The 26958-nt window shown below is 43.0% G+C and overlaps 1 protein-coding gene and 1 long non-coding RNA gene across 2 annotated transcripts in view; one reads left to right on the plus strand and one right to left on the minus strand.

Moving 5' to 3' along the window:
* Positions 1 to 18466, minus strand: part of ASXL1 (ASXL transcriptional regulator 1) — a 64388-nt gene extending 45922 nt beyond the window's left edge. The window contains exons 1-4 of the mRNA XM_086332433.1: positions 17958 to 18466; positions 12067 to 12149; positions 11091 to 11093; positions 9448 to 9556 (exon numbers count right to left, since the gene is read on the minus strand). Of these exons, the coding sequence (XP_086188559.1) occupies positions 9448 to 9556; positions 11091 to 11093; positions 12067 to 12149; positions 17958 to 18014 (252 nt within the window). The 5' untranslated portion in view covers positions 18015 to 18466. The remainder of the gene's footprint in view (positions 1 to 9447; positions 9557 to 11090; positions 11094 to 12066; positions 12150 to 17957) is intronic.
* Positions 18224 to 24038, plus strand: LOC147360417 (uncharacterized). Its single transcript, XR_015139143.1, has 3 exons — positions 18224 to 18694; positions 18973 to 19565; positions 23534 to 24038. It is a non-coding gene; the product is annotated as an uncharacterized LOC147360417 (long non-coding RNA).
* Positions 24039 to 26958: the final 2920 nt, after the last annotated feature.

Consider the following 26958-nt stretch of genomic DNA (forward strand, 5'->3'; position numbering starts at 1 on the left):
AAGCTGGCATAAAGAGAAGACTAAAATAAAAGGATTACCTGACTGAAAGATGCACACTTCAAAGCCCATCTACTACACGTGAATCAAAGACAACAGCATCTTCCAGAAGAAAATGGACACCTTTGTGACTTCCTATTCATCTCCTGCCTCATGCTGCACAAAGAATTTGAAGCTATTCTTTCAGAACCATGAGAATGCATTGCAAACATTTGAGAACCAACTCATTTGGCAGAATATTCTAACCTGTCCTCCATGTGTTAAATACCAGTCTCAAATAACCCAAAATGTGACTTCATATCATTTACATTAAGTCCCCTACATACGAGCAAGTTCTGTTCTAAGAGTGCATTCCTATATCCAATTTGTACATAAGTCCAACAAAGTTAGCCTAGGTACAACTAACACTAGTAGAATTTAGTACTGTAATAGATTTATAATACTTTTCATACAAATAATACATAAAAAACAAAAAAAAAACAATTTTAACTTTACAGTGCCTTGAAAATTATAGTAGCACTGTACAACAGCTGGCACACAGGGGCTGGCATCGAGTGAACAGGCAAAATGAGTTACTGACTGGAAGAGAGAAGGTGGAAGGTGGTAGAGATGAAAGACTCAGCAGTAGGAGATGGAGGGCAAGCTGCAGTTTCATTCATTCACGCCTGACATTGATGGGATGCACATTGCATCTTTGAAAGTTCACAACTTGAAGATTCATACCAAGGAGACTTCAGTTCAGTTCAGTCACTCATTCCTCTCCGACTCTTTGCAACCCCATGAACCGCAGCACGCCAGGCCTCCCTGTCCATCACTAACTTCTGGAGTTTACCCAAACTCATGTCCATTGAGTTCGTGATGCCATCCAACCATCTCATCCTCTCATCCTCGGCCCCTTCTCCTCCTGCCCCCAATCCCTCCCAGCATCAGGGTCATTTCAAATGAATCAGCTCTTCATATGAGGTGGCCAAAGTATTGGAGTTTGAGCTTCAACATCAGTCCTTCCAATGAACACCCAGGACTGATCTCCTTTAGGATGGACTGGTTGGATCTCCTTGCAGTCCATGGGATTCTGAACAGTCTTCTCCAATACCACAGTTCAAAGCATCAATTCTTCGGCACTCAGCTTTCTTTATTGTCCAACTCTCACATCCATATGTGACTACTGGAAAAACCATAGTCTTGACCAGACTGACCTTTGTTGACAAAGTAATGTCTCTGCTTTTGAATATGCTATCTAGGTTGGTCATAATTTTCCTTCCAAGGAATAAGCGTCTTTTAATTTCATGGCTGCAATCACCATCTGCAGTGATTTTGGAGCCCAAAAAAATAAAGTCTGACACTGTTTCCCCATCTGTTTCCCATGAAGTGATGGGACCAGATGCCATGATCTTAGTTTTCTGAATGTTGAGCTTTAAGCCAACTTTTTTACTCTCCTCTTTCACTTTTTATCAAGAGGCTCTTTAGTTCCTCTTCACCTTCTGCCATAAGGGTGGTGTCATCTGCATATCTGAGGTTATTGATATTTCTCCCGGCAATCTTGATTCCAGCTTGTGCTTCTTCCAGCCCAGCCTTTCTCATGATGTACTCTGCATAGAAGTTAAATAAGCAGGGTGACAATATACAGCCTTGATGTACTGTACTTAAACTCTCTCAGGCTGTTTCCCCCATTAGTACAGGAATAGGAAAACATATTTGTTTTCAAAAGACCAATGTGAGCAGTATGATGTCTGTCTGGAATATAGTCAGTACTCAAGCATCAGTTTCCATCTTTTCTACCAGATTTAACTAAACTAGAAGAAGAAACTTCCTTAGACTAAACAAGTTCCTCAAACAATCCCAAATAGTCTGATGTGTAGGACTGAGAAGAGATCAAATGTAGTTTTCATACTGGCTGACCAAAAAAGTTTAAGCATTTTTTCACACACAGTCCCAAGGAAGGCTAAAGCCTGGACAAGGTCTTCATTTTCCTACAATGCTGGTGCTTTAAAAATCACCCTTAAAAAAATTATCATCCTGCCCAGCCCTCTGAACTGCACAAAATCATTTCAGTGGTGGTGCTTTCCAAACCTCTGTTCCCTGACCTTTACCATTTACTACTTCATTCTTACACGGCTTGGAACTTCAGGAGGTAGCAGGACAAAAGGCCGCTTGTCATCTTTTAGGCATCAAACCAGAGTCAGACCAGGGCTCCACTGACAAGCAAGTTCTCTTTTCTCCCTGAGCGAGTTGAACCTTCTGTCAGACAATAGAATACCCCAGTTTTCAAAGGTGGATCCAGGCAGCCCTTGAGAATTACTCCAATAAGAAAACTTTTACCAACTGAGGGGTCAAAACCTCCATCAAAACCAAACTATTACTACCATTAACCACAGCAAATGGTACCACTCTACCAAGAGATCTTCTATGCAGTACAGAGTGGAGAAGGTTTACAATAAAACAGTCAGCCTCTAGTAAATTCCAAATGCACCACAAAAGAAAAATATCCAGAGCTGACTTAACTGTTCACACAACGTAGTCTAGATGCTAGAATGTGAGCACAGAAAGGACCTTCACTGAATTCTGACTCCAGGAGGTTTTCAACAGAGCTTCAGGGTCTGGGAAAGATGTCCTGGATGCTTGGGGCATAGGATGGGGATAGTAGAGTCCACCAGAGATGCTTGTTTCTACCAGAGCAGTTTCACAATCATCTATACCATGCAGCTCCGTTTCACGAGAAAAAAGGTTTTACACCTGAAGTTTTTTAAACAACCAACCTATTTCAACTTCTCAGTGTGGGAGACAAAGCAGTGTAAGTGAAGACACTCCATAGGACCTGCGGCACTGTGTGAAACCCAGAGCTCCATTCCAGTCCAGTGCTCTCACTGCCACCATCTACCACTCACTCTGGTACAGAAAAGGACCACCACCATCAGAAATGTTGATGCAATTAATGCAGAGTGCAGAAAAGGAAACCAACTGTCCATAACTAAAGACTGCACTTTTAAGGATGTGAAAAGTCACTTGTGCTTAACAATTATAAGAACTTTCATTAAAGAGAATAAAACTAACATTTTGAGAAATATCAAGGAACTCTTAAGACACTTCAAAAAGATGAAGTAACCAAAGGTCTTAAAACCTGAAGAAAAACTATTTTAAATTGGCATAATGAAAAGTGAAAATCACTCAGTCGTGTCCAACTCTTTGTGACTCCATGGATTAAACAGTCCATGGAATTCTCCAGGCCAGAATACTGGAGTGGGTAGCCTTTCCCTTCTCCAGGGGATCTTCCCAAACCAGGGATCAAACCCAGGTCTCCTGCATTGCAGGCGGATTCTTTACCAGCTGAGCCACCAGGGAAGCCCAAGAATACTGGAGTGGGTAGCCTATCCCTTCTCCAGCGGATCTTCCCAACACAGTAATCAAACTGGGGTCTCCTGCATTGCAGGCGGATTCTTTACCAACTGAACTGTAAGAACTCAAACTCAAAACGTGGATTCTAGTCTCAACTAGGCCATATGCATTTGTCACAAGGATACACGGTCTTGAATAGGATACATGGTCATGCAGGATACATGGTCACTTAAACTGTTAGAAGCTCGATTTTCTGTTTGCAAAATACAAATAAACTAGATGATTCAGAGGCTCTTCCACACTGAAATTCTAGGATTCTACACATTAAAAAATCATATATTTGATAAAGCTAACACAAATTATAAAAGATATCTAAAAACATCATTACCATTTTATATAAAAGAAATTCTAAGAAAGATGATCAAAGTTCAAAACTCTAAAAAGATCAACATGATATCTAAAACATACCTAAAATATTTAAACTGTAATGTCAGTTTCTGCCTTCAGCAATTGGAGGAAGCAGATTATGGCCATAGCCTGGGAAAGATTTATTTCTAGTGTCAGCAGATTCTTTCACAGATTAATGCAGAACTGCACTAAAGAGGGCAAGAAAAAAACAGGATTCTAAGAAGTCAACTTGCTGAGAAGGAAAAATAACCCAGAATATGTGTATTCTGTAATAAAACATATAAAACAAGACTAGATTACCAGGAGAACTATCTGGCTTAAGATTTTAATGATGCTATCCTCTACTTTTCATTCAGCCACTACTTATTACATATGTATTATTTGCCAGACAGAGGAGATACAGTGAAAACAAGCCCCTGCACTGATATTCTAGTGGAGGTAGGCTAGTGATAACCAAGTAACCAAACAGACAAGGCAGGACTTTGAAACAACCAAAACCCTGTCAACGCTGTGTAACTAGAATCGGTATTTAGAGAAAGCCTCACTGGGAAGATACTCTTGGACTAACAACCAAACGACAAGAAGTTACTCCAGAGTTTTCCGGACAGAGTGGCTAGCAAGTCTAAGAGCCCTAAAGTGGACACAAGTTTGGGGCTTTTGAGAAACTGAGTGAAGGCCAAGGTGGCTGAAGTATAATAACCACGGAGAAGGTATCAGGAGAGCAAATCAGAGAGGTAGGCAAGGACCAGGCAGGATAGTGGTATGATATGATTTGTGTTTTTAAAAGACCACTTTGCTTGATATACACCTATCAAAAATCAAAATGGATTCTGGTACTGCCTTTCAAATGACTCTATAATTTATTGTATCAAAGTCTCCCTGATATTTAATGGTAATGTAAATAGCTCTAGAATTGATGTAATTGTGGAGTTGTACAAGAAAAATTTAATTGTTGTTCTATAAATAACATTGTGAAACTGTAAAACTCACCTCCCTCTCTTCCTCCATTTGCTTTTATTTGCAAACTGTGAATTTTAATGGATGAATATTTCAAGTGCAGACATCTATTTCTTTTACCAGGAAGATTTTTTTAGTGCTTTAAATTTATATATTCTACAAATTAAAAAGATTCAGCTAGACTTGAATTAAAGGACCCCTAAGGCTGAGCCCTGCATCACCACGTGAGGTATAATAAGGTGCAAAAAGCCATGACATCTTCACTTGAACATCATTTCACAATAAAACTTTACAATGTTCAGATGACTGCAGTCATGCCTCACAGTGAGTGCCGGAATGGCCACTCACCAAACCAGATTAACCTCACCAATGACACAGAAGCACCTTGTCACAGAAGCAAAGCTGTTCAGCATGAAACTCTTAAAAACACGGAGCACTACAAAGGTGCTCTCACTGGTTTACAAGGATGGGAAATCCCAAGTGTAAAAGACAATATAAATCCCATCTCTAACCAGGCAATGATGGACACTGATAGCCAACTTCAGAGAAAGCTTAAGGAAAGCAACTCAAATCAAGAATTCAAAGCATGGACAGATTTCATCTGCCCCATCCATCCCTGAGGACTAGCTCTAAGGCCTGATGCAAGCATTTATGTATGAAGTGTCAAATGTACCATCACATTACCTAGAACAAATTTTATCCGAGAAGGAATCCTTTGGCAAGCCCCAGAAGACTCTGGCTTATCAGTAAAGCTTTGGTAATCATAGATAAAGCTACACAAACGTATTTAGAACTGAAAAAAACTCCTATTTTCAACTAAGTAGCAAAATCCCATGCTTTCTGACCTTTATGGTCCTCTAGAAGAGAGTTTCAAGCAGCAGGGAGAAAGAAACCAAACCTTTCTGCATGTGCTTGTCCTCAACAATATGAAAAACACTTAGGCAGGAAAAACACCACAGGATTTCACAGGTGTCACTACACCCTCAAAATGAAAAACAAGTGTATGAGTTAAATAACTTGTGCCTTCCTGTCCCTTATTACAAGCAAGACTTGGAGGAAACTACCCTTAGACAGACACCATACAAAACATCCCATCACTTCCATCTTTCACTGCTGAGTGGCTCTGGGTGACAACCTGGAACAGGAGACATGATGTAGCAGTACAAACGTAAAGGCATCTGGAAATAACCAAGATTTCTACATGCTTATTAGTCCCTGAAAAATGTACTTAATTCTATAAGGTAACTGACCTGGAGTGTTCAAAAATACCAATGCCATGAAAAACAAAATAAGGTAAAGGAACTGTCCCACACTAAAGGAGATCATAGAGATACGATCTCCAACCAAACGGAATGTATGATTCTTGACTGAATGACTGACTTAAAAAATAAGCCATAAAGAATATTTTTAAAACCAGAAAAGATGTGAATATAAACTTATATTACATACTGCTGCTGCTGCTGCTGCTAAGTCACTTCAGTCGTATCCGACTCTGTGCGACCCCATAGACCGCAGCCCACCAGGCTCCCCGTCCCTGGGATTCTCCAGGCAAGAACACTGGAGTGGGTTGCCATTTCCTTCTCCAATGCATGAAAGTGAAAAGTGAAAGTGAAGTCGCTCAGTCATGTCCGACTCCTAGCAACCCCACGGACTGCAGCCCACCAGGCCCCTCCGTCCATGGGATTTTCCAGGCAAGAGTACTGGAGTGGGTTGCCATTGCCTTCTCCGATATTACATACTACTATATTACTATATACATATGTATGCGTTTTTCCCCAGAACCATTTAAAGGTGTTAAACTAGTACTGGTATTTCACCACTACGTATCTCAGAATGTATGTCTTAAGAACAAGGACATTATGTTAGATAACTATAGAATCATTATTATAGTCAAGAAAATTAATGATATTACATACTAATGATACTATAGTTATCTAACATAATGTCCTTGTTCTTAAGAATACATTCTGAGATACGTAGTGGTGAAATACCAGTACTAGTTTAACACCTTTAAATGGTTCTGGGGAAAAACGCATACATATGTATAGAGAGATAAAGCAAATGAAGCAAACTTATAGCAATCAGGAAGAAAGCAAGCTGGCTGCAGTACTCCCATTTTTCTGTAGGTCTGAAATTTTTTCCAAAAAAAAAAAAAAATTTTTTTTGAGATAAGAAAGGGAAAAAATGCACCACCGTGGACTTTAGTCAGCAGGCCTAGGTCCTCAGGTGATCGGGATGGTAATCAGTTGGTTCAGATTTTTGGTATCCTTTCTTATCCATTCCCAAATAACAATAAAGTAAATGTCTGCACAACTTCTAGAAGACAGCGTGGTGACAATGAGGCAACTAGTAAGACTAATCAATGATTCACTCTCAAGAAGCCCAAGGGGGTAGAGGTCGGGGGGAGAAGAAGGTGTGTCCCTATGTACCAAGACAGCAAACATATTAACTAAACAAGCACCAAAGCCATAAAGAAATTACAATCTAGTTTTTTCAAATATTATTTATATAAATTATTATCAGGTTACAAGTAGCAGAATTTGCAGGCTACCTTCACTTTCTCTGTTGCATTTTACTTTCTGTTACATTTCCATGTATCACTTTATGATAGGTCAAAATGTTAAGAGACAGCATGGATAATCAACCAAGCTACAAGTCTACCAAAGCCACAGGAATAAGCATCTTTCATTTTGGCTGTGAGTGAGATGCCAGAGGCAGGTCTATTGATAGTTTCATCAAGATTATAAGTAGTATCTACTACCAAATGTCAAAAGCAAAGGATAATAATGAAGTACCAGAATCCAGCCATTATTCACTAATTCATTCATTAAATATGCACTTATTGACAGTCTCTTTGTACATTATCCAAGTGGATAATGAAATGAATAAGACCCACTCTCCACCCTCAAGTATACAGTCTCACTGGGGGAACCAGACAAGCAAACCATGAACTCAAAAATATTAGGGAGGTGATGTACAACTCCAATGAGCAAGCTGCTAGGAAGACTGGGCAACATAAAGGCACATGCAGGTCAGAGAACGTGCCGAGCACAACAATCAATGCATGAAGGACATGGGCTGCAGACTAACAGAACACCCCCAAGCTCACAGCAAATCCATACAACGGAGTTCACTCAGAAAATTAAGATACTGAACTCAGTTCAAATATTTATTAAGCATGGACTATGCCAAGAATTCTGCCGAGTCAAATTACAAAGACAAATGAAACTCAATTCCTTTCCCTTAGGTGTCCATAGAAATAGGTATTTCTCCTTCTACTTAAAAGAGAAACATTCCATTAACAAGCACATTTGTAATACATACAATTGTAACTATACAAAATTACATATAATTATAATACATAACATATAATAGAAAAATGCCATTAACAAGCAATTAAGATTAAAGAACCTAAAGGACTATCCTTTAAAGGCTACCACTTATTAAGGAGTAACTGTGTCAGGTATGCATACACAACCATAAAGAAGGGTTATATATGTCCCAGATTACAGAGTTAGATATTGAACTCAGGGCTATCTCTTTCAAGGCTCAGTTTCTGACATTACATTATGCTGTCTTTTAAAGTCTGAAATATTACAAATAAAAATATAGAAAATAGCACAGACACAGGAACATAAGATACACATGTGTATCTACAGATCAAGATTTATGACCACAGGTTATACAGCTGTTGTTTGTTCAAATCTTCATTTTTAATAAACAAGTCTATCAAAACAAAACTAAAACAGAAAATTTTATGGACTACTGCAGTTTATAACTACATTATGGATGATTAGAAGGATTAGCATCAGATTTTCAGTTTCATCCTTCACCATCAACACGTCTGCTGCTGCCAAGTCGCTTCAGTCGTGTCCGACTCTGCGCGACCGCATAGACGGCAGCCCGCCAGGCTCCCCCGTCCCTGGGATTCTCCAGGCAAGAACACTGGAGTGGGTTGCCATCAACAGGTCAACTATGTCTAAATTAGGAGTCAGCAAACACCACCACCAAGCCAAATCTAGCACACTGTCTGTTTTCATAAATAAAGTTTTATTGAAACGCACCTATGCCCATTCATTTGTGCATTACCTGTGGCTGCTTTCCCGCTTCAACAGTAAAGTTGAATAGTTATGATAGAGACAGTGTGGCCCAAAAAACCTAAAATATTATTATCTGGTCCTTCACAGAAAAAAATCTGCCTACTCCTGGTTTAAATGATACATATCACAAACAGTAGAAAGGCACTTAGCCTGTTCAATTCACTCTACTTAAGCTTTATTGTGAATTCTACCTGATTTCTCTCCGGTAGTAATTAGTGTCACTTGGTAAATGCTAATGAGTTTTTGAATTTCCACAAGTATTTTCAAATTTCAGTTATTTTCCATAGAGTAGGTCTTACTCAGCTGTCCGGTAATTTATCCTTCACAACATTATTACAAACAAATTCATAATTAAGCACACTTGCAATTACCCACACATATACTTATCCCGCTACTGCATATAATCTGCAAAGATACAGACAAGGAAAAACATTATAGACACAATAGCTGATATAACTAAATATTTAATAATTCCTAATACCCTGTTCACACTAGATCATCTCTCAATGTGCCATTTCAGAACAACAGCAGCATCCCTTGCCTGCCTATGAGAAATGCAAATTCGTGGGCCTCATTCCAGACCTACCAGGTAATCCTTATAAACACTAAAATTTTAAGAACCACTGCACAAAGGAGAATTTACATGACTTACCTTGAGTGTAAAAAGGCTGATTCGGCCAGGTAGTTTATAAAATAACCCCTCTCCTCCTCTGGAATTGGAATGTAGCATGGCATTAAGACATGCGAGAGGGGATGTCCCACTGTAAAAACATACAAGGATGGAAAAAGGTCATACAAACCAAGATATCTACTTACTCAAAGATCTCTTACCCTTCAACTCATTCTTAAATCAAGAACAGGAAGAAATATAAAACATCCCATGACAAGAATTCTGTTCTGAAAGTGGCAAAGGAGTAGCACATGAAATTCACATAAATCCACCCAGAGAGCTCTGGGATAACAGGTTACGCGATGTCTCTACTCCACACCTGATGATTCTTAAGTGCCTTTTGACAATATGAACCAAACTCTTAAGAAATTTAGAAACACTGCACATATTTTTCAGGTACACTCAGGAGTTTTGGAAAAAAAAAAAATTACCCAATATTTTTATCTACTCAAAATTTTAAAATTAAATTTTAGTGCTAATTAGAAACAAAACCAGGATTCCCTAGCCCCTATCTTTCAACCTGCACATCACGCCCAGAAACTGCCACATAACATTTTTAACACAAAGACCAAGCATCAGTGATGCTGTCCCGAGAAAATAAGCATACTTTTTTTTTCCAGTTAAATTATTTTTTAATACACACACAAAAGGAATAGTATGTCATTTGCTTTTTCTCAGTTGGGAAGGCGGAAAGATGCGTTTTATTTTATATCTACCCAGGAGCAATTCTTTAAATTTGAATATAAAAAGTCAAACGAATTTAGTATGCAATAATGCTCAACCATTAAACCAAAAAAAAAGAGACAGCATCTTAAATTGTTTCACTGTCCATGCCACAACAGAAGGTTGCAAAACAATGACAACTCGAGTGAGTTAGAGACTACTTATTTAATCTCAAAAAGCAAAACTGGCAAAAATACAGACAGATGCCCGTTATTAATATTAACTGAGTCTGCCATGGGGTCGCTAAGAGTCGGACACGACTGAGCGACTTCACTTTCACTTTTCACTTTCATGCACTGGAGAAGGAAATGGCAACCCACTCCAGTGTTCTTGCCTGGAGAATCCCAGGGACCGGGGAGCCTGGTGGGCTGCCGTCTATGGGGTCGCACAGAGTTGGACACGACTGAAGTGACTTAGCAGCAGAGTTTGCCACTAGCATGCTAGCACCTTCTTGTCCCTCTCCCCAGCACGATATATAAATATCAATATCTTAAGTAATACCCCTCAGCATTTTTCAAAATTAGAGGCCCTAATTTATGTCACGTTAAAAATAAATTTTGAGTCTAAAAAAGTCATCAAAAAAAAAAACTATTACTTATTCGGCTTTGGAACACCCCGGATGCTTAAGAAAAAAAAAATTTCACCAAGGACCAATCTCTGTAAGAAACCTTGTGCAGAATCTGGAGTGTCAAGTGGGTGTGCTAACATCTCCGCTACAGGGGAAAGCATGCTGGCAGTCTTTCTTCCAACAGCGTGACTCCTACACACTATCCCTCTGTCTACAAATTATAGAGCTGCTCACTCATCACGAGCCACCATGACCACTTCATAATTCCTGTAAGAGCCAGAAGCAGAAACAAGTTAGCTTCTCGATTCCATCTGTCCCAAAAGGACTAATTTACCTTCTATAGGCATAGTGGTCCAACAGCAGTGCAGACAGCAGCACGACGGGAAATAGCCCATAAAAACAAAAGAAAACAAAAGATGCAGTTACAACACTACACCGTGCATAGGTAGTATTTAAATGAAGCACCAGAACATGATCCAGACAACCCTGACCTTCCCTTCCCACAAAATGTCAGTTTGAGAATGTGTGAACTGACAACTGGAAAGTGAGGATCTTTTGATTCTAAAAGATCAATTTAAGTAGCTAAAGCTTAACCAGCAAAATATATGCGGACTGTTCTGAATCCCAAGAAGGAACTGTGTTGTGCTCTCCTCTCCCACTTAAATTTTGAAAAAAAGGTTGGGGTGAGCAGAGAAAGGATTCAGGACAGTCCCTGGTTTTTATTTGTGCCTGTAATTCTTTTTGTGTTTCCAATTTGTTGCTTCTCTAGGAAAAATATAGGATAAGAAAATCAAGGTCATCGCCAAATTTAGCATGCTCATAGCAGGAATGGCTAGAATCAGTAGGGGAAAAAAAATTAGTGAGTTTTATGATGACTGGATCACCCTTCTCTGAGCCTAAAACAAAGAACTTCAGAGACATGGTACAGAGAGAAGGATAGTTTTAGACATGATGGAGCAGATCAGTCTGTTCCTTCTCTACTACTGAAACCTGCAAAACGGAATACAAGAGAAAATGTGCTGACTCCTTATGCAAAAGAGAAGCTCCACGTTGAAATGTATAGTAGAGCAAGAATGGGGAACCTGCTGCACCTCTGACGAAAACCAACGGAATTGGAGCCACTCCCGCCCTCCAGCCAGAGGACAAACGACACGGAGACAGCTCCACACTACCATCAAACACGAGTGTGTATGTGTGTGTGTGTGTGCGCACACATATATGCATTTGTGGACTTTCTCATTCACTACCCAACTGCAGGAAGACACATGTTCTCTAAAACCCTCACATTAAGCAACAAGAGCCATACAAACCTCATTTCCTTTAGTCCTTCTGCCTCTATGACCTGCAGAATCTGTTTGGGTGTCATTGGAGCATCTGAATAGTTTTCCAGTACCTGAAGAAATATAAATGTTCTGATTTCAGTGTGCAGTTCCCATTTATATTCATCACTATATAACATGGGCTACAATTCTGCTATGAGGTACCACTGCTGACATCTTAGTTTTTCCACAGTCAAAATTACTTCTGAAACCAAATTACACATATATCTAACTAGGTGCTGAAAGTGACTGCAATTAGAAGAAATACTCTAATTTTCAATTCTGAAAATACACATCCTTTTAGCATCCATGTTATGGTATGTGGGGCCTTCCCAACTTTTAATTGCCACTTAACCTGATGCTCTTAATACAGCTAAACTAGAGAATACATAGCACTATAAATTGTAAGACAGAACTGCATTCAGGCTTTCCTTCCCAAGTAAGTTTGATTAGTTACAATATTTTTATCTTTCGGGGGGTGGGCGCGGCTTGGCTTGCAGGATTAGTTTCCCAACCAGGGATTGAATCTGGACACTCAGCAGTGAAATGATGGAGCCCTAACCACTGGACCGCCAGAGAAGTCCAGGTACCTGTATTTTTTCAATGATGACTTTTGCCACTGGGTTGTGGAATTCTGGTGTTAACTAGTACAGGACAATTTGCCTTTCAGCAATACAATGCTACGATTCTTTATGACTGGTGCAACCAAAACAAGGAGAAATGGAACATCCCATTTATATTAGTGACATCTATAATTAAGCCCCAGCAACAATGTCTTAGTGAGCAACCAGAGCTCTCTCACTTGAACAAGCTGAGTTGTTTTAGAAATGTTATCCTTTTCAGGGAGGAAAAAAGACAGGCTGTCAGTATCTCTGTACCATCTCTAGCAATGCAGCTGCTGAGGTTACACCAAACCACACCAACATCTTACAGTCATTTAACGGCCCTAACAAAGTACTGCATGGCTGTGTCACAGATAAAATGCAAAGCAAGAAGCCTAACAGGACTGCTGCGAAGGTTCTCTCTGTGGAAGAACACGAGTTCGACGTGATAAAGAAGCCAAGTTTTGGAGAAGCAGGTGCTGATATAAAACCCCTATTTCCTCTGGTCCCATTCTTAATCTCTCTGTTCAGTGTTTACATTCTCCTTGGGTATCATTATCATCTCTCACAGTTTCAACACTACCAAAATACTGAATTAACTCCCAAATCTCGACCTCTTGCCTGGATTTCTCCCTAAGCTTCAGGCCCCAGATATTCAGTTCGGAACTGGACATCCCTCATGATCATCTCCTCTCTTCTGATATTCCTCTCCTTGGTTGGCAGTCTGTCTCATCATCTAATTTGGAAACCAAGGCATCATCCTTCACGCTCACCTGTCCCCCAGTTCTCCCAGCCAGTTTCTTTCCTTTAAAAAAAAAAATTTTTTTTTACTTTATTTATTTGGCTTCACCAAGTCTTAGTAGCAGCACTCTAGATCTTGAGTTGCAGCATGCACACTCTTAACTGCAGCATGTGTGATCAAGTTCCCTGACCAGGAGCCGAAACTGGGCCACCTGCATTGCGAGTGCGAGGTCTTGGAGCCACTGGACCACCAGGGAAGTACCCCCAGCCAGTTTCTGACCCGACTTGACACAGCAGCCTCTTCTCTAACATCCCTGCTTTCCTCAAATTCATTCTTACTCCGCTGCCATCCTTCATTCAACAAATACATGAACTACTCTGTGCTAGGAACAGTTTTAGACATTCATCAGTAAAAAAGACCACAGCTCTGCAGAACTTAACCTGCTATATAGCCTGAGGTCAGTCCAACAAAATAAACGGGCCCTCATCACTTTCCGCATTAAAGTCCTTCGACAGCAACCTATTTCCATACAGCGAAAGCTGAAGCTCCAGAGAGGCCACTGGCCCACTAGAAAAGCATGGGTTTTAAAAGCAAACAGACATGGTTTTTAAAATTCAAATTCTGGTCTTCTAAACCTGGGCAAAGAGTTGTGCGGCAAAGAGTTGGACACAACTTGGCGACTGAACAACAAAAAAACCTGGGCAAGTTACCTACCCGCCCTGAGTCTAGGTTTCCTCACTTGTGAAGGAAGGATACTGAGGCCTTCTTCTCAGAGTTGTTGCAGAGATAACAGAGTTAAGTGCCTACAGTGCCAGACACAAAGGAAGTGTGTGCTGGCCAGACCCTCACAATCTGGTCTCTGCCTGGCTCTCTGATACTCCACAAACTTTATGTTCCAGTAACTACGTGCAGCTCTACCCAATTCCCACACTCTCCACCCTGCAGATAAACACACACACACACTCTCCTATTTTTTGTTTCCAGCTCCTGCTTATGTCCTCTGTGAGGAGTCTAACTCCTACTCACCCTTCAAGATTCAGTTCGGAAAGCACCTTCCTCCAGGAAGGCTTCTCTACCCTCTGCCAGATAGTTAAGCATCTTGTTTCAGTGCCCCATAGTTGCACAACACATATAATTCATCTTCCAAAGCAGGACACTTGAGAGTAAAAGGAGGAACAATTCATAATTATGCCTAGACAGTAAGCAGAAATCAGGATGTCTATTACCATTTATACGTCTATGCTGGCACTTACCATGCTTGTAATGAAATTCTACCCACCTGTTAGAGAAGGGTTGGACCTTCTCTAACCCAAGAAAAACCATAAGCTCCTCAAGGGCAGACCTTATCCATCTCTTTAATTCCAAGAACCTAACTGCCAAGTTAAGCAGCACTGATGAACAAACCCACAATACAAGCTACTAATGTTCACTGCCACAGATAGGACTTCTTTGATACTAATTGTGAGATGAGCTAGTAAATTTTTTCACAGTATTAAGAAGCATGACTCAAAAATTAGTTAACAATTATTTAAACAGCAGTCAGGAAGAGCCTGAGACTCTTAAGACAGAGGAAACAGAATCTCTATAGGGAAGTTACATCAAAAGATACAGGGTATTCACTTTTATTAAAACTATATGCCTTCAGCTTTTAGTGTAAGAACAATTCAGCAGTGTTCTATCCCCACCCTGTCTTTCTAGAGCATACAAAAAGTATCTCTTCTCCAACTTCAAAGGGGGAAAAAATGTTTGATGTAAGAATGGTCAGTCATGAATCAAAGTGAAAGATAAAACATGCAATGAAGTTTCTCAAAGCCAGGGAGAATCCATTTAAAGGCATTCAATCTACAGGGAAATCCACTCAGCTATTTCTCCCAAACAAATTGTTTCTAACAAGCAGGAGAATTTAGACCCACCCAACCACCTAAAGTCTACTCCCTACATCTAGGAAAAACAATACTAGCAAGTGTTAGAAAGAATATCTACTTCTCAACAACATAATTAACAGCTGCAAAAATCAATCTCCTGGGATTTACTACACTACTGAAATAGTCCAGAAGTCTCTTCTTTCCTACCAGTATAGCTTAAAAAGGGTTCCTGGTATCATTTTAACCACCAAACTGAGCAAGGTCGGGAGCAATATGTAACCGCCCCCAAGCGAGTGCATCTTGATTGCCACAGCAAGCACTCCAAATTCACCTGTCCAAAGAGTACTTAGAACTAATCTACCCTCCTACCATTACAGCTCACTCTACTCCCTATCCAGTGTAAGCACTCACAAACTCTCCAGCACATGGTTTGTTAAAGCAAATTTTTTTTTCCAAATGAGCAGAGAAATCTTAAGAGCTCTCCCTCACCCACCAACTGGTCCATCCAAAGGGACAGAAAATCCTAAACAAAAAACAATAAAAGATATATAAAACTACACACCATATTCCCACAAGTCATCTTGCAAGAGTTTTAGAGCATAAGTAATTCCCAGTAGGAAATACTATTTTTTAACGAAGAATCATAAAAGAAAAAGAACTTACTGGGGACAAACTGGCATGAACTGAGCCAATGATAAAACAGAAATAGCAACCTGGAACTGGACTGTAGATCACAGTAAACTCAAGACTATAAAGAGGCATAATAGTGGACCCCTGAATTCCCAGAGTCCTTCAACTAGGAAGAGCCAACGGAGCTTTAAGACAGGCAGATTTTAGAATTCTGTCAGGACATAAATAACACAGGATTTAAAGGTACTTTCACCTACCTCTAACAAGTAAAAACTCTGGCAAGCAAATTTCCTTTTGGTGCCCAGAGTCATAAACACCTGCAGAACAGAAACTCAGAGGAGAATTTCAATGAACAGCCAGCCTCAACCTCCAGGAGAAAACGAGCACGTCCCACTACTCTCCTCTAGGCCTAAATCTGTTTCCAGGTGAAGCAATGCTGGAGAAATCCTCAAACTTCGAAGAGATCCTGAAAGCTAACCAAAGGTTCCAAATTTGACTGCATCTGAAAAACATACTTAAGTACTTCAAAATATGCCAAACCCAAACAAAGTAACTGAAGCACAAAACTTCAACATACAAACTAATTGCTACTTCCATTTCTTTGGCAAAAAAGGTCTGAGAAAGACGATCAGGTACACCAGTGAAATTTCTCCTACACACCAAACAGCATTCCCTCTTTTAAGTCAAAAACTGAGTTTTAAGGCTCCAAGAAAGGAGAGTGTACCACAGATTTGTAAAAACCTCCAACACATATTCATCTTTTTTGCTCAACACCTCTGAGGCAGGAACCTCACTTCCCAATAAAATTAAAGATTAGAAGGCTGAGCTTCATTCATCATTAAAAGTGAATTACAGCAATTACATATAAACTACAGGGTGTCAAGACACAAGGATGCTATCTGCACTATAACCCTGCTTTGTGACAGTTCTAAGAAGTGACATCTCTGAGACAAGTTTAACCTGTTACTACTGTCACCAGCAAGATTTTATAAGAACATGTCTCGAAGTGTCTTCACTTTTTGGGTGCAAATCCAGAGGAATATATTTCACTTGCAAGTCCTCTGACATTTTGGGACAACAGAAGATTCACAACAACCGCATTACCAGGCAGCTTCAAATACTCAAATTACTCTCTCCTTTGCTAAATCCTCAGTGAGCAGTATCTTCAAACAGACACCTGGTCTTTGTCCAACACTTCATGTATACATGCAAGAGGACACTAAAGAATAGAGAACACACACAAACATTCTTTACAAAGTGTAGTTAGCTGTCTGCAGACTGCCTATCTTCGAGCTAGCTTGTGGACTCGGGTCAGCAGATCTCAAAGTGTGGTCCGTGGGTCACCTGCATTACAACCAACTTGAGAAGCTGGTCAAAATGAAGATACTCAGGTTCTACTCCAGAATTTCATCAGACTCAGTAGGTCTTTAAGTAGGGCCCTAGGATGAACATTCTTAACAACCCCCCCAGGTGCCCCCACAGGACACTAAAGTTTGAGAACCAAGGCTCAGGGTTCAGGCTGGGAGTGAGCCTTTGCTTCCCTCCACACACCGGTTTAGATTGCGAAAGCTCAAAATGCCACTCGCGTCCTTCAGACTGAGGGGGCTCTTTCCCATCCCTAGTCAAACGCACCACCCCATTGCCCACCAGGAAGCGAGGGAGGAGCTTCCGACCCTTCCCGGAAACCTAACTCCCCCGAGTGCACAAACGAAGCTTCCCCAGACCCCCTAGACGCTGCCAAATAGTGGGGGAGGGGAGGCTGGGGCCCCGCCGCCCAGAGGAGGAGGAGCCGGCCCGCCGGCTCGCCCCTCCGCAGGAATTTGGGGGGGGTGGGGGGGGGCGTGCAGAAAAAGGCGCCACATCCGACCCGGCGGGGGACCTCTCCCCACCAAATGCCTTACGGGGTTGTCCCGTTCCGGGAGGAAGGTGGCCCGCCCCCTCCTGCAGTGGGCAGGGCTTCGCCCCTCCCCCTCCCTGTGGGGGGTGCTCGGCGAGCCCACCCCTCACAACCCCCACCGAGCCCCCCTCGGCGGCTAGCCTCACCAGGCGCGCGGCCTCGGCCCACGTGCGCTCCTTCTTCCTCTTCTGTTTGTCCTTCATCCTCTTCCTCCCCGGCGGCGGCGGCAGCTCCACGCGGGACCTCCGGGCGGGGCGGGCGGCGGCGCGGGGCTGGGGCGGCGGCAGCGGCGGGGGGCGCGTGGCGGCGGCGACGCGCGAGGACTCGGGTGCGGCCGGGGAGAGGGGGCGGGCGCGCGAGTACCGGCTGGCGCGAGACCCGGCGCGAGGGCGGCGGTGGGGGAGGGGTGGCTGCTCCACGCGCCCGCGCTGCGTCAGTCGCCCGCGGCGGCGGCGGCGGCGACGAAGGCAGTAGCCCCGCGATCGCTAAGGAATGCGGCGGCTCCGCATAACCACGGGGTCAGAGGTCACGGCTCCGGCCTCCGCTTTCCCGCTCTGCTAAGAGGACAAGACCCGACTGGCGGCGGGGCGGGAAGGCGAGAATCGGCTTTCCCCTCGGCGCCCGGGTGTATGCGTGTCTGCCGTGGGTGTGTGTGAGTGTGTGTGAAGAGTGAGGAGGGGGAGTGTGGGGTTTTTTTTTTTTTTTTTTTTGAACAAAAACAAACCGAAAGGGCGGCTGGGAGTCGTAGTCCCGGCTGCCTCTCTGGCCTCCCCCGCTCCGGAAGAATATGGCTGCAGGAAACTCTTGGACCACACTTCCCGACGTGCCCCGCGTCCCGTCTTTTCCGCCCTCCCCTCCTTTCCTCCTCCCCGCGCAGAGCTCGGTAGGGAATGGGGGACGGGCAGTCGTTCGGGGAAGGGGCTGGGCGAGTCTCGCGAGGTGCGGGAACTGGTTGGGGGCCCGAGGCATTGTGGGAGGTGATGCTGGGAAGGGGCGGTGGCCCGCTGCCCTCCTACTCCGAGCTACGTTTAACCCCTTCGGCGCGTCTCGTCTTCGGGCCGACGCGCGGCTAAGGGTGGGAATAGAGAACTGGTAGCTCGACTCCCAGCGCCCACTTTTCCCCCTCTCCGCCTAAGCTGTTCTCACTGACACTTCTTGTAGGTGACTAGACACAGGACTTTCCCTTTTGGTCCTCCCCTAAATGACTCACCGCCGCATAATAATGAGACAGAAGACTTATACCAGTAAAACGGTTATTGCACGATTGATGGACTTAAACAGTTCCCCATTTCCTCCTGTGCTTTCATGCCGCTCTACGTTTGCAGAAGCTGCACCCGCAGCCTACAGCATTCTTACCACCTGGTGAACTTGATGATAAGATTACTGGTAGTGTAAAGAACTTGGACTTTGGGGCCATACTTACCAGAATGCACCTGAGACCTTTTTAGAAGCACTATCCCAGAGGGAACACAGAACATGGAGTCAAAAGAACCTTGAGCCGAATCCTGGCTGAACCTTTCCGTGGCTATCACAGTATTTTTGAGATGAGAATCAGCGCAAAACACCTGGCAGGTTGGAAGAGGGCGTGCAGGGGGAACCCTGACATTCAGTTCAGTTCAGTTCAGTCGCTCAGTCGTGTCCGACTCTGCGACCCCATGAATCACAGCACGCCAGGCCTCCCTGTCCATCACCAACTCCCGGAGTTCACCCAGACTCAAGTCCATCGAGTCAGTGATGCCATCCAGCCATCTTAGGTACGTATAATTTGGCTCCTGGCACAGAGTGTTTAATAACTGGTACAGGCTAAGAGACAATGAGCAACATACTTACCCTCTCCAAGCTTTGGTTGCAGAAGCATGAAATGAAATGAGGTTCAGAGTACCCAACACATAGGTTCTCTGTGCCTATTTATTGAATCAGTCAACTGTCCAGAAACGTCACTAAAATCAGTCCTAAACTGGATAATGACCAATTCTTTAAAATTAGAGAGGAGGTGTCACTGGTCACATTTGAAAGGATTCCCGCAGTGAGGAAGCACACCTTCCACTCCCTGGTGTTAGCACATGGGAGAGCCAGTGATGAGGGAAGATAAACAGGGTGCTGCCCACGTGGAACACCATGGAGTTCAGTGCTCCTCCTTCAAATTCTCATCACACAGGAGGCTTTCAGGTCCAGTCGGACACAACTGAGAGACTTCACTTTCACTTTTCACTTTCATGCATTGGAGAAGGAAATGGCAACCCACTCCAGTGTTCTTGCCTGGAGAATCCCAGGGACGGGGGAGCCTGGTGGGCTTCCGTCTATGGGGTCGCACAGAGTCGGACACGACTGAAGCGACTTAGCAGCAGCAGCAGCAAACAAAATCCTGCAAGGTAAAATAAGGCATGGTTTTGTTGGGGGTGTTTTGGCTGCACCACATGGCATGTGGGATCTTAGTTCCCTGACTATGGAACCTGTGCACCTTGAAGTGGAAGCACAGAGTCCTAATCACTAGACTGCCAGGGAATTCCTAAGCGTGTTTTCTAATCTTCTGTCCCCTTCTAACTTCACCCCAATGGGGGGAAAGAAGAACCCCACTTCCATGATAAAAAAAGTGTTTGACCCAAGTTTTCACAAAAGGGTGATGGTGGTGGTAGTGGTTTAATGTATAACCTTTGACAGGTCATTTGGCGTGTTTAAAATCTTTTCTTGAGTAGCTTCATCCCACTACCACCCCTGCGCCCCTGATCTCCAGGGAGTCGCTGCTGCTGCTGCTGCTGCTGCTGCTAAGTCGCTTCAGTCGTGTCCGACTCTGTGCAACCCCAAAGATGGCAGCCCACCAGGCTCTGCTGTCCCTGGGATTCTCCAGGCAAGAACACTGGAGTGGGTTGCCATTTCCTTCTCCAATGCATGAAAGTGAAAGTGAAATCACTCAGTCGTGCCTGACCCTCAGCGACCCCATGGACTGCAGCCCACCATGCTCCTCCGTCCATGGGATTTTCCAGGCAAGAGTACTGGAGTGGGGTGCCATTGCCTTCTCCGAGGGAGCCACTAGAGAAGATTTATTCTAAAATGTACATGTTTAGTATAGGCACTGTGGTTGGCAGAATAATGCTCTTGTTGCCTGCCTGCCGAAAAAAAGAAAAACTATGCTCAGTCCCTGGAACCTGTGAATATGTTATATTCCATGGTAAACAGGACATTGCGGATGGAATTAAGGACCGTAAAATAGGGAGATTATCCTGGATTATATTGGTGAACCCAGTGTAATCACATGGACCCTTGTAGGCAAAACAGATGCCTTGGAGAGAAATGGCAGAAAAGAATCAGATTGGAAGCTTGAGAGGAAGTCAACCCACTGTTGCTGAAGGGGTCATGAGCCAGGGAATGTCAGAAGCCTTTAGAAGCAGAGAACAAAGCTCTGTCCACAAGTAATGGGACCTCAGTTCAACAGTCGTGGGGGACTGAGATTTCATAACCTGAATGAGCCTGGAAACATGTTTTCCCCACCTCCCATCTCTCATCCTGCAGAGAGAAGTCCAGTCCTGCTAACAGGCTGATTTTAGCCAGATCAGAGAACCAGCTGACCCACACAGTCCAGACTTGTGACCCATAGAAAGTGTAAGACAGAATGTTGTTTTAAACCACTAAACCTAGTAGCTTTTTAGAAAGCTAATGCAGGGACTGTGGAGATACCTAATTTTTTTCCTGGCTCAGTTGAGTCAAGCCACAGGGGAATCCAGATGTGAATGTTTCAAGGTCTCTGCCCTTGCAGAATCAAACAGAAACTAATGACAACATCATAGTTAAATGTGAAAGGAGTATGTTCAGAGGACTGCAAGATGTGTGTTAGAGAATTGGCTTTAGTCATTAAACCTTAAGTAGCTGTCATTTTTTTAAAAGTTAATGAGACTCATGAGTATATTCTATTGTCAGAAACACCAAAAACAAGCCTATATATTTTTTTTGGGGGGGGGGTGTTTTTCTGTTTTATCACAGTACTTTTATTACAAAGTTTCTTTGAAGTCAACACAGGTGCCACAGGGCAGTATAAGATAAACAGGTCTGATATTCAGCCCTGCCCTGTTTGGGGATGAGTCAGTGTTTTCAAACTGCACAGTTATGAGCGAAGCACACATTCAGGAATCCGAATAGCAAACATACCACCAGCAAACCTAAGCATTCTCAAGAGGACACATATACCCTAGGAACCTCACTAAGAGATAATGCATTGCCACTGACTTTGGATTTTGGCAGGCCTGGGTTTGAATCTTCTTGTAGTCATTCTCCACAGCTGTGTGGTCTTGGTCAAGCTGTGAAACCTCTCAATGACTCGAGTCATCATTTGGATAATGGGGTACATAAACTCAAATGGGTAGAATTGGGATTAAGTGGGATCTTTGTAGAGAGATCACAACGGACTCACTGGAACACAGCAGACTCACTAAAGGCCATCAAGAAGGTTTGAGTCAGAAGTGTAAAAAGTGCCTCATTTTTATACTTCAGTGAACCAAGCCCTGGAACAGAGTTTGCCACACTGACACATGTTCTCTCCTAGTGATTCTATCCCCATTTTCAAATCAAGTTCAGAGAGGTCGTATTATCTCCTTCAAGTCCCAGGGAGATAACACTGGCTAAACTTCCAACACAGCAGATGATTCACAAACGTGCACCCCTCCTGGTTTCCCCCCAGCCAGTTCATTTCTTTGTATGATTTTTGGTTTAGTGTCTCTGCTCTTGTTAGCATCTTCTTGGGTTCATCATCACACTTTCAACACCTGGCACAGTCTTGGCATGTGGTAGGCACTTAATCTGTGGAATTAATGACCTTACTCAATAATTACTGTATTGGACAAAATCCCTAAGTACTATTTATGAGCCCTGTACAGTATTTGGAATCTGCCCAAGCAGAACTGGTAAACAGGCAGGATTCACCCAAACATATCTATGCAAGCTGTAAAGATGCTTAGAGATGGGGACTTCATCACCACACCAATTCAGCTTACCTGCCTTTCACCATCATTTAAATCCATTCCTGTTTTTCAGTCTCCCATGAAGCTGAAAAAGGTGTTTAAATCCCAATTGTTAATATTGGTTACTTCTGGTTTGTAAGACTACATTCAACTGGGGGGAGAGTGGGTTTTACAAAGTATTACATTTTTTTTACTTGAAAAAAAAATTTTTTTAAATGTATTTGGCTGTGTTGAGTCTTAGTTGCGGCATGTGGGATCTTTATTGCTGCTGGCAGGCTCTCTATTTGCCAAACTTGGGCTCCAGAGTGCCTGGGCTCAGTTGCTCTGAGGCATTTGGGATCTTAGTTCCCCATCTAGGGATTGAACCTGCGGCATGCATTGGAAGGCAGAGTCTTAATCACTAGACCACCAGGGGAACTCCCGAAAAAAACTATTTCTCATCTAAACCACAAAACAGAGCATTTAGATTAAGGTGGCAGATCTCATGTTTTTCACTTCCTTACAGTTGTCTGTAGTTTCCAAATCTTCTAGAATGAGTATGTGGTACTCATACTCATTTGAGTATGATGAAAAAGTAAAGTTTTTCATGCTTAACAATGTAAGAACACTTTTTTTTTTTTTTTTTTTGGCCGAGCTGTGCAACTTATAGGATTTGGGATCTCGGTTTCCTGACCAGGGATTGGACCCAGGCCCCTGCAGTGGAAACACAGAGTCCTAACCAGTGAACTGACAGGGAACTCCCAATAATACATCTTTCCATTTTACTTTAGGGACTTTCCTGATGGCTCAGTTGGTAAAGAATTCACCTGCAATGCAAGAGACCTGGGTTCGATCCCTGAGTCGGGAAGATCCCCTGAAGAAGGAAATGGCAACCCAGTCCAGTATCCTTGCCTGGAAAATCCTGTGGACAGAGGAGCCTGGTGGGTTACAGTCCGCGTGGTCATAAGAGTCTGACACAATTGAGCAGCTAAACCACCATTACTTTGCTTTAAAAGATCTTTGGGATCCCCTCCTAAAATGGCTTCAAAGGATGACCTGAGTGATTTTATACCAAAATTGTAGATAAGAACAGCATACTGCCTAATTCTTTAAAATTTTCAGGTGGAGATTTCAGGACCCCACGAAGGAACCCATCCCAGTTTTCAGTCTCTTTAATGCCAGAGAGTTGTGCCCATATTTACCATAAATCTTTTTCATCTTAATTTAAGCCATTTCCTCCATTCTTTCCTCTGTGAAAAAGGAAAATAAACTTTAAAGTGCATTTTGACACCAAAATTGTCAGAGTGGTGCTAATTTGTTGAGACTGGTAGATGAGCTGGTTAGTTCTTCATTTGCTATTATTTTGTACTGAAAACATTAACTTACACACTGCACCAAATGGCTTTTCTTCCTCCTCCTCTTTATTGATTGCTAATAATCGAATGTGAAGTCCAGGGCTTGGATAAATGGCTTTCACAGGCCTTAACTCTTGAGTAGCACAATTACCATGTGAGCTGAGTGAGAAAACTGGCAGGGCCAGTAAAGTGAAGGAACTTTCCCAAGATCACACAGTTGTCAGTGGAGTCAAGATTTAAACCGACAGCTCCTCATTCCAAATTCCTTCTAAGGCACTGTGGTAGCCAGCCTCCAGAATGGCCCCCAGTGATTCCCAGCCCTGACATTCACATCTGTTTTAGTCCCTCCTATTCTGAATAGGGCTGAACTGTGAAACCAACTAGGTGCTTTGGAAACGGCCGTGTGTGGCTTCTGGGGTTCGGTCATAAAAGACACTGCAGCTTCTGCCTTGTTCGCTCAGATCATAAGCTCTAGGGGAGGCCAGGCACAGTGTCATGAGGACACTCAGGCAGCCATACGGAGAGGTGACGTCTACACCGCAGGTAGCCCCAGACAAGCTTTCAAATGACTTCAGCCCTGACTAACATCTCGAGAGATCAATCTCATAAAAGATCCACAGCCAGGATAACCCAAACAAGCTTCTCCTGGATTCCTGACCCACAGAAACAGTCAGATAATGTACATTGTTTTGGTCAGATAATGTTCATTGTCTTAACTCCCTAAATTCTGAGGTCATCTGATACACAGCAATACATAGCAATAGACAACTCAGAAAATGTCTTCCTCCTGCTTAGCTTGTACATTTTGTGAAATTTAAAAATCAAGGAACCATCCTTTCAGAAAAACTTATACCTATTTAAACAAAATTCTTTATAGAATTTTAACATGTGTCCAGACCCTCTGAAGCCAACATGGTGATACTAATCACAGTATTCACCTTTCCCTGAAGGCTCAGAGAAATAAAACACTTGTCCCACCTCTGGAGCTGCTAACATGCCAGAGCCAGGATTGAAACCCAAGTAACCCAGCTTTCCCTGGAGAAGGAAATGGCAACCCACTCCATTATTCTTGCCTGGAAAATTCCATGGACAGAGGAGCCTGGCGGGCTACAGTTCATGGGGTCGCAGAGTCCAACATGACTGAGCGACTGAGCACAGCCCAGCTTTGCACATGGCTCACACTCTGCCAGCTTGCTCCTCTGCTCTCAGAGCCCTAGGTTCAGAACCACTGCTCTAAGCTAACTAACCCCACCCCTTCTCTTCTTTCTGTACTCTGCCCTTTTATTTATAGAAGTTGCCTTTCTCTGACCCCATTTTAATTGCAGTTCCTAAGTGATCCATTGTATATTAGTTCCCACCAGAGAGACAAGAGTCAAGGTCACTGACTCTGAGGGCCCCCTGGTCTGATGGGATCATACACATGGAAACATAACTATACACGACCATCAATTTTGGAAAAGGATTCAGTAACAAACTCTGGGAGGGCAGACTTCACAGAGGTGGTGATACTCTGGTTCTTGAATGCCGAGAGAAAAAAGGAGAGGCTCAAGGGAATTCTTTGTAGAAGTGACAGTGAATATGATGGGCGCAGGGGATGGCAGCCTCCACATGTGTGAAAGTGCAAGTGTGTTCAGTTGGCCAGGGGGCCTAGCAGTTCAGTGGGGCAGGAGAAGACGAGGTCAAAGAGGTGGGCTGGGACCTAGTAGGGGGCAGGAGGGAGAGACAGGAGATAGATGCCCATGCTGAGGAGTTCTAATTGTCTCCTGTAACTCCCAAGAATCAACAGAGCTCTGATTAGAGCTCAGATACTGGCTCTTACCCAACCCTGTGGCCCCAGACCCAACAGCATAGGACCTGACACAGAGCAGATGCTCTTTGCTGAATGGATTTATTCAAGGAGGCCTGGGTGCTAACACTAGTCTGCCCTGGAGAGGGAACATGTTGGGTGCAGAGTCATCCTGGGCTGCTCCTGGAATATTTCTTCAGCAAGGCTTTTCCTGCTGCTCTGTACTCAACTAAGTCCTTTACACTCCTATAGCACCCAAAACTCCCTTCAAAATGTAATGAGGAAAAATATTTAATGTAATTCACTCTTGACCCAAATGATGACTTCCTCAATGTCTGCTCCCAAATTAGACTGTCAGCCAGATGAGGTCAGGGACTGCTGGACTATTTGCTGCCCTGCCCTGTGTCCTAGAAGAGAGGCTCTTCTATTCCAGAAAAGAGTAATACAGCATGGGGCACCTTCTTTAAGTGGCATTGGTAAGTCTGTACTGATACAAGCCCTGTGCTGAGCCCTGGGGACTAACAGCCCAATTAGACACAGTTTCTGCATCAGAGAGATGGATTTCAAGTGACAGAAAACCAAGGGATGGAAACCTGGGGTGCTCCCAGAGCTGAGAGAAGGGAATGATACTGTGCAGGGAGAAATTATCCCCCACATCAACAATTATAGCTACTTTGGGTGCAACATAAACATTTAAAAATGAATGACCAGATATAGAAAACAGACCAGTGGTTGCCAGAGGCAGGGTAGACAAAATGGGTAAAAGTGATCAAAAAGTACAAAGTTCCAATAAAGTAAGTCCTGGGGATATAAGGCACAGCATGGCGACGATAGTTAATAATACTGTATTGTATATTTGGAAGTTGCTAAGAGAATAGGTCTTAAAAGTTCTCATCACAAGAAAAAAGATGAATCATATAGTGAGAGATGTTAACTAGACCCTCATATGGTGAGAGATGTTATATGTCAATTACCTCTCAATTTAAAAAGGGAATAACTTTCTTATGTACTAAAGAATTCACGTTCACCAAAATGACAACAAAACTTATATCACCTGGAAATAAAGTTAACATAA

The sequence above is a fragment of the Bos grunniens genome, chromosome 13, assembly GCF_055505025.1.
Source record: "Bos grunniens cultivar Pamir isolate PY7600 chromosome 13, Bosgru_T2T1.0, whole genome shotgun sequence".
In the NCBI taxonomy this organism is placed as follows: Eukaryota; Metazoa; Chordata; class Mammalia; order Artiodactyla; family Bovidae; genus Bos; species Bos grunniens.